This window comes from Egretta garzetta, unplaced genomic scaffold, assembly GCF_000687185.1.
Source record: "Egretta garzetta isolate BGI_Z169 unplaced genomic scaffold, ASM68718v1 scaffold425, whole genome shotgun sequence".
Classification (NCBI taxonomy): Eukaryota; Metazoa; Chordata; class Aves; order Pelecaniformes; family Ardeidae; genus Egretta; species Egretta garzetta.
Genome location: NW_009259796.1, coordinates 268707 through 277577, shown reverse-complemented (window position 1 = coordinate 277577; position 8871 = coordinate 268707). Strand labels below are relative to the sequence as shown.

At 38.1% G+C, this 8871-nt stretch overlaps 1 protein-coding gene across 1 annotated transcript in view; it reads right to left on the bottom strand.

The window, feature by feature from the left end:
- Nucleotides 1–8871, bottom strand: part of COL4A3 (collagen type IV alpha 3 chain) — a 65309-nt gene that overhangs the window by 42651 nt on the left and 13787 nt on the right. The window contains 7 exon segments of the mRNA XM_035895211.1: nucleotides 494–520; nucleotides 1353–1406; nucleotides 2157–2219; nucleotides 2515–2559; nucleotides 3044–3088; nucleotides 4587–4676; nucleotides 7563–7619. Of these exon segments, the coding sequence (XP_035751104.1) occupies nucleotides 494–520; nucleotides 1353–1406; nucleotides 2157–2219; nucleotides 2515–2559; nucleotides 3044–3088; nucleotides 4587–4676; nucleotides 7563–7619 (381 nt within the window).

The following is an 8871-nucleotide window of genomic DNA, read 5'->3' as shown; positions in this document are numbered from 1 at the left end:
TAAATAACATCAGAATTTCATAATGATGGCAACTGTCCATTATGGATAGTACTACCTTTAAAGAAGTTTTTAATAAACAGAATATACCTTTTCCAGGCATTCCAGTTCTCTCCTACTTTACTCACCCACAGTCCTGACCTTCAATTTTTTGGGGGTACTTTTTATCCCTTTAAAATACTCTCTAATGCATCTGCAAATTTCCATATGAATTCATAAGCTGTTTGGGGGAAAGGCTTAGTTCTTTGTGTGCTTAACAGGGTTAAATTCATTACATGCAATAACAGTAGTTAAAGGGGAAAAAATATATACTGTTTTGTAACCGGGGGTGAATGCAACTCACACAGACAAAGCACCAAAGTTTGTGGTTGTTTCTTTTGGAAAGCAGACCTTCTGTTTGAATGGAAACGTTAGGAACTCTTCTCCAGCATCAAACATACACACAAACTGTTGATCACCAATAAGTATTTCACATAATATGGTGTAAATAACTGACCTTCTCTCCTTTAATGCCAGCAATACCCTAGGGAGAAGAACAATCATATTACTAAAACAGGAAAGTGAAAGTGACAATGGCAAAAGAACACATTCTAAATATTCCCTAAGCTCAGTGCTCTTGACGCAATTTATTTTCATGGACACAGTATATAGCCAGGTACATGTTTACTGTGCCACATGTCAATCTAAGAAGAAAGGGCATATTGTTAAAAATATAGTCCAGTCTCACAGTTACAACTCTACAAGTGAAGACAGAACAGTTTTGAAACCTGACCTTAATAAATAAATAAATAAAATTATGATTGCTGGCAAAGTAAAATCATGTTTAGTTCTTAGATATGAAGCTACTGGAACTTGACAGATAGCATTCATTTTCCATTTCTTGTTTAGAAGTTTCTTTTGAAAATACATTTCTGAAGAGAAAAACAAATCCTAGGGTTAAAGCAATACAGCCATAATGAGAAGTTCTGGGTTTAATTCCTGGTTTTTATTGACTAATTAGACTATATCCTCAAAGATATAGAACTACATGAAATTGCAATCTATTAAATGTATCTTAGACACCTTTAGAGACGTGAGCACTAAACTTCCATGAGTATCCCTTGAGACACTAAAGAGCTTACACCAGTCAATGAATTTGCATGTGCTTATTGACTAAGAAGTTGAGGCCCACATGCAGCAGGTAAGGCATTACTTTTAACTTTGGGTTCTTTACCGCACAGTCTTCATATTAATAAAGTGGTGATACCTATATATTTCAACTGTTGTCAATACCAGCTAATGTGAGGCTTTACACCCCTTCAGTGAATGGCTTTACGTGGTAGAAATGCACACAGTCATGAATTTCAGACACCTACTGGAACACCTGGAGCACCTCTTCTACCTGGAGGACCTGGAAAACCTTGATCACCCTGCAAGTAGTAAGAGTGACTGTTAATGCATATTATTGTTCATTATTTGGCCTGATTTTAGCAAATGTGATTATGAAAGACATTTTTTTATGTTATCATACCAAAATTGTGAGTTGCATTACCACTATATTTTCTAGAAGGGGCACAGCTTGACTGTATGGGTCTCGACTTCTATCCCAGACCCCAGCTTTATTAGCTATGTCAGATCAGTTCACTCTTTCACTAGAAATGTATGATTTTCTGTAGTAGGCATTCTTCTGACTCCCTCTTTCAGAATGCTGGAAGCATTTGCTCATAGAGCAAAGGAAAACTAGTAAACCTGTAACTTAACATCAAGCCTTTTCTTTTAATTGCTTTCAGGACTTATGAATTGTCAACTGCAAGCTAGATACCAGTGAAATAAAATTAATTATCTATCTATTGCTTCTATAACCCATTTCAATAGAAGCACAGGTTGGACAAAACTGATTAGGTCTTCTGGATTTAATGAAAAAAGTTTTGTCTGTCAAAATATCAAACATTATTCTTAACTTTTTAGCTAAGGCCATTCACATGAATTATTTAATTATCTATCTTACACCAAAAGGCAGCAATTCTCCTTCTCATGATTCAAATTTTTCCTAGTTGATAAAGTCACAAACCAAAACAAGTCAAAGTTGTTGTATATGGGGGGAAAAATTCAGAATGCTTTTTGGCCATTCCTAAGCATAGCCAAACACAATCTCCATAACATTCATCTCTGTTTGGTACCTTTGTGCCATTGCATCCTGGAACACCCGAGCGCCCAGGAGGACCAACAGTTCCCGGTTCACCCTAAAATGAAGTGCAAAATTGACAAAAGCTTTGTTTTCGCGCATGCATATTGCCCTACAGCAACACTGAAAGAGTTTATATTGGAGCAGTGTTTCACAAGACTTGACAGATTACCACGTGTTCTTAAATCATTACAGTGAGTAAGAATTGCTGATGCTAAGATTTTTATCTCTAGACTAATTGACAGAGACAATGCTGATGTTGAGACTAGAGTGAGCACATTGGGCTGAGGATAATTGTGTACTGAAGACTGTAGTAAGAAAGAAATGGTTAACTCAGTTTTGTTTATACTTACTGGAAGGCCTGGGGGACCTGAAAATCCAGGTATTCCTGGGACTCCCTAATGATATAAAAACAGAGGAATAATATTACAAATATTAAGCAAAAGCTCATAATGCATTTTTTTCTTTTGATCACATTCAGAAGAAGAATGAATGCAAATATGATTCTATCAAAAGATCATTATTTCCTCACCCCTTCTGAATGTGAACTAAGTGTAATGGTAGCTTAGGCACTGTCAACATAGACTGGCTTTGCCCACAGAAAAAAACCCCAAATGACTCTTCATGGAATTCGTCTGACTTTTTCATAGTACACCCCAATATTAAATACATACAGCATTAGCCTTGTACATGAAGTGTAACAAAAAAGGCAAGAGTGCTAAGAAATAGATAATGCATGTGCATAGACAGTGCCATAAATTTTAAAAATACTTTAAAATCATATCTAATGTTTTGGTTTTATTTTTCATAAATTGTTGAACCAAGTCGGCATTTAACATGACATTTAATACATACAAGTTCATTTAAAATATAAATACTTACTCGTATACCTTTGGGTCCAACTAAGCCTGTAAGCCCTGGAGAACCCTAGATCACAAATGGAAAACAATGTATTTCAATATAATTGAGAAAAAGCACATATATGTCAAGAGGACATGAAATGTTTTCATTATTTTAGCAATACCAACACATGCACATGAAACTATATGACTAAAGAAATTATTTGCCTATTACAGACACTAAAGCAAACAAGCAATTAATACAACTTGCATAAATCATGGCATCTTGCTCTCCCTTTCAGTGTTTACAGGTGATATATCTTACCATAGGTCAGAAAAATCACAGCCAGGGTATGTTGAGAAAGCAGTTGCTATGGATCTGTTCAAACTGTGAGACATGGAAGTGCTTCCCTGTGAGGAAACAGCTGGAGGCTCCCAGATATGAGTGACATCTATGTAATGATCAGGTATATGCATGTACCAGCCTCTCTCACCTGCACTGTTGTGCATGGGAAGGAAAGCTAGGAACAGGCTGAAAGGGGGCTAAGCAGGATGGGAGAGCAAGGCAGAAAGCAGAGAGCAAAGCATGCCACAGCATAGTCTAGACAGAATCTGCTAGAATTGTTTCAAGACACTTAGGGCTTTACTGATAAGAAACTTTCATCGTTCCCAGAAAGGAAATGGGGAATGCACAGAACTGCATAGCTCCTCAAATCCTTGGTGACATTTTGTTTAAAATAATGTACAGGCATTGAATAGGAAAAGCTAACTGGAATACGCTACAATAGATGGCATTCAGGCTATCAGAGATCATAGATTCGTTTAAGTTGGAAAAAACCTTTAAGATCATCGAGTCCACCCATTAACCTAACACTGCTAAGTCCACCACTAAACCATGGCCCTAAGCACCACATCTAGATGTCTTCTAAATACCTCCAGGGATGGGGACTCAACCACTTCCCTGGGCAGCCTGTTCCAGCGCTTGACAACCCTTTTGGGGAAGAAATATTTCCTGATGTCCTATCTAAATCTCCCCTGGCGCAACTTGAGACCATTTCCTATTGTCCTGTTGCTTGTTACTTGGGAGAAGAGACTGACACACACCTCGTTACACCCTCCTTTCAGGTAGTTGTAGAGAGCAATAATGTCTCCCCTGAGCCTCCTTTTCTCCAGGTTAAACAATCCCAGTTCCCTCAGCCACTCCTCATAAGACTTGTGCTCTTGCTAGATAAATTATCCATACTTTTTGCCATTCTTGCAGAAGTTATCACTAATTAAAAGGGAAATGCTCTACTAAACAGTTTTCAATGAGTTCAAATAAATGGCTCATCAACATGTCTGAGATCCACCATGCTTTAGCACTGGCCAATGGACAACTGACAACAAAAGCCCATGTTCATATCAGCTACTTCGGCTCAAGTAGAAAATGACCATTGCAGCTGGTGACCACGCAACATCCCTCACCAAATAGAAGACTCTGAAACAGGTTTGTTTTTTTTTAAAAAAAAAAAAACAGAATTCTCTACCCAGTCATAGCTCACTTTCATAGTCACAGTAGTTTCTCCGTGTCTCACATACAAACCTACCTTTGGTCCCTGTGGCCCTGGAGGTCCTTCTGGACCAGGAAAGCCTCTATGACCAGGTGGACCTGGAACACCAGGAAAGCCTTTTTCACCCTGTAAACATTAAGAGAATGAAGTTTTTTAAATATCCATGAATTCTCCTTTTGATAACTTATTTCTAAGGCATTCATTACTTTCTGTACCTCTTAACTTCTACATATCTGTCTGCTACTGTGGCAGATACATTACCCTTGCCCATACTGACCTGTTCTTGTGGTCCCACCCATGAGCTGTCTAGGCCACATGGTACCACTGAAGTAACATGCTTTTAAGTATGGTTGAATATATCAGAAGACAACAGTACGCAAGATTTTGCAGAGTACAGAAGTTAATTGGCAGCATGAAAAGTTTACGAAAGCAGCTCATATATACTCTTCATTAATATTTCTATATTGTGTTTAGTCCCTACACACAACACAAATCCAAATCCATCACAGCAGCTCTAATTTGTAGTTGGCAAAATTGGTTGCTGCTGTACAGCAGGGTCAGTTCCAAATCAATACCTCTCTTCATGCAAGCCATGGAGAACTGAGAGAAGCAGTGGGAGTCAAATGCAACAAAACCATTCAGATAGAATAAAAGAAGTTTGCTTTAAGTGACAACTTTTAAAAATTGTTCTGAATCTCAGAGATTAAGATACCAAACTACTTTTTCATGTGTTTTTTTAAGGTCAAGTTCAAATAACCAAACCACGTAAAGATAACACAGAAGATTAAAGTTACACAAATAGAATACAGGTGGCTAAGTTATACTAGAAGGGAATTTTCAGTTTTTTGTTTCAATATAATGAAGATTCAAGTCTTACCTTGGTTAAAATAAAGTGCTTCAAGCCTAGAAACTCACAGAAAAGGTGTTTCAACTCTTTAGATAGATAGCAGCAATTTAGCATACTCAATCTGACATCAGTGAAGAGCTGCCTATCCAAAGCATGGCATGGGAGAGAGAGGATAGGGTTATTGATTCTCTCAGTGTCAATTTTCCTATTGCGTTGTCAGGGAGCGTTATACAAAAAAGCATCTGAAATTCTGCTGTGCAAAAGTTCCGGTATCTTATCATTTGATGTACAAGATGGGATCCAAAAGAAGTCTCGGGGCAGCCAAGATACCTTGGCTTGTCCCTCCACCAATTCTTGCCCCTCAAAATGCCACAAACTCACCAGATTTTAAATAGGTTCTTAATTAAAAAAAAATATTGAAAGATAGAATATAATCCCATAATATTTTAACACAAATCAAAATAAGGTTTGCATTATGAAGTGTGTGTGAGCTCTGCATTATAAACTAGCATAACTTTTTATAACAAATAATTTATTTCATCCACCAGCGTCCAAAGAAAGGCAGGAAAGGGATAATGCTATACCAAGACCAGCCACTGGAGGGGGTGCGGCACTAACTCACGGAAAACGAAAGACCTTGATCTTCCTCTATAGAGCTTCCTACGCCCCCACTGCAGCAGGCGATGGGGTGCTCTCCAGATACAGAGCAGCACTGCGCTCTCCCCAGAGCTGCACTCCCTTCCACACAGTACAGGCAATTTTATCCACACTTTCCTCTTGACAGATCAACAAGATCAGAGGATTCTCAGGTTGGAGAATGTCTTAATATTGAACAATTATAAAAACATACTGTAATTGTCCTGACTTTCCAAAGCTGCCTGAAAAACTTCATCAGTGTAAACAATGATTAACTCTTACCTACTAACTGCTCAGTTGCTTTAACGTGGAACTGATGAAGACAAGTTGCAGGTGTTTATTCTTATTAATATTTCTCTTTTAGTGGGCAGCTTATTTTTTTCTAATTTTTCAACTGGTCTCAATTTTACTGTTTAGGACAAAGTCAGATTAGATCAACTAAGAAGATGAAAAATAAGCACTGAGATTTTACTAAAGACGCGAGTGTTCTCCTTTCCCACTTACAAAAATATGTTTCAACAATGAACATATTTACTTTGAGAGAACTTTTCTCCACCACTGAAATGAAGCTTCCTTAAGGCAAGACTAGCAGTGTTTACTGTGGTGCAATATGACATTTTTTTGTTGTAATAAAAGTACAGGAGAAAAGTTGTAATTCTTTACCAGCCAGATGTGTTGATCAGTGGGACTAGTCACAACCCTAAGCCTACAGACATCTGGAATCTATTGATAAGGTTTAGTATGGCAATCACTGTGTCCACAGTTAGCCAGAATTACAGCTATGACTTCTTTAATAATGCCCCTTTCATTTGTGAATCAGTTGTTTTTCCAACTACAAGCAGGAGTTTGAAAGAATTTTTGGCATTTGTGTAATTCAGGTTTGTCTAAAAGCCACTCCAAGCCCTGCCAAGCTACTATTGGCAACAGGCAGAGCTGCGGCTCTGTTGCTTTTGATGCATTTGATGCTGTTCCCTCACTGCTGGCAAGGTGTTTGTGATTAGGACCCAGAAATTCATCCCCTGTGTGGGCCTGCAGGAGATTTACCTGTCTGATGGCACTGCATGTAGCTTTCCTTCAGGAACCAGAAAAGGGGGGGAGATGGGCAAGGTCCAAAGATGGAAAGGGGAAGCACTGAACATGACACTCTTGATGGCATTATGAAATTTGTAACAGGAGAGCTGCTGCCAGGGTAATGGTATCCGTGGGCATTTGTTAGAAGTCTGTGAAAGGAACCTAGTGCTTCAGACAGTTGTTCTTCTGTTGGTGTTCAAACATCACGCAATGCTGTAAACAAACTAATGCATTTAAAAAAAAAAAAAAAAAATCTAAGTGTCTTAGTTAAACCATGTCCCCAGAGTTATTTTAACAGATTTTGGTAAGGTAATGTATTCCTTTTACAATTCTCTGTAGACTCTGTTGACAGAATACCATCACACAATAAATTTACTCACTATATCAACTCAACTAATGCATTAACAATTTTCAGGCATAAGCTTATTTTAAAAAAGGAAACATGTATTTGTTCTTACCTTACTACCTTTCGTGCTATCACAAAAGCAGGGACTTTTACCTTTGCATACACAGCTCTGAAAAACAAAAAGACAAACTTTATAATAACATTATTTTTCTCATTATGTTGTTTCCTGAGGGGCAAATGAAATCTTAGTGGTTTTACTAAGGTAATTATTTCACACACCATACAACTTCAAAATGTTTGTGAAGAGTGGCAATTCTCAACAGCAGCAAAGAGCTCATTATTCCTCTGTACTGTCTTTTGAGACAGCTAAGGGCACTAGTTTAATCTCACCGTTGGGGTAAAGGCCAAGAAGCCATGATTGCCACCACCAGGGTTATAATATGAGTATGAAGCGTAAAATTTAAGAGTTTGGGCTCACAGCACTAAACATGGATGATTCTTTAAAAAACTTACTATAGAAACAAACACATATACTGATATTGTTTAGATTACAATTATATGCTTTTTATTATAATCTATTAACCAATAATTCTATGACTTTTTGTAGCTGCGTTCACCTCCTGACCCTGGCTCATGGTATTCAATACAATTACAAGGGACCCTCAACTTTGTTTCTTAATTCTGAAGATTTCCTGAGCCAAGGTGTGTGACAGTGAGTGCCCTCACACAGGGATGTATGTCCCCAGTCCTGCAGCAAGTCCTGGGCTGTAGCTGCTACCATCATGTTGGTGTCTTCAGGTGAGCCTGGAGTTCAGAGCCCTCCTTGGAGGCCTGTGTTGAGTCTGTGAGCTCTACTGCCACAGTGTGGCATGGCTATCTGGGAGCAACTACAATTTGGGAAAATTCAGTGATTAATCAAGTATGAAGAGATATTTAGGTTTTTTATTGTTCACACTTAAGTGAAACAACCAACCAACCAACCAACCCAAACAAGGATATTCAGTATGTAACTGGATAGACAGCATGACTAAATTAGCTAGCTCATGTACCAGGTAGTCCTGGTAGCAGGGAGCTCAGCAGAGCTGCAAACCACATCTGAGATCCTGGGTGAATATGAGAACACTTAACCCTTCTGCACCCTGTTCCCACTACAGCTATCATGCACTCAGTACGTGAGTTAGCCCAGTCTGACTGGGTTAACTCAGCAAAGGACTTTTCTACATTCATGTAGACATACCTTATTTCAGCAGAGTGGAAGAGAAAAAAAAATCCTTTGTTAACATAATTATTACACATACTAAAATATTATTGAAGGTATTGAAGCCATGTATTTCATACAGATGCAGAGTAAACTGTATTTATTGTCCTTTTTTGTACACTTAAATTCTTTCCTTTGTTTTTGAAGCTCTTGCTGAATGACT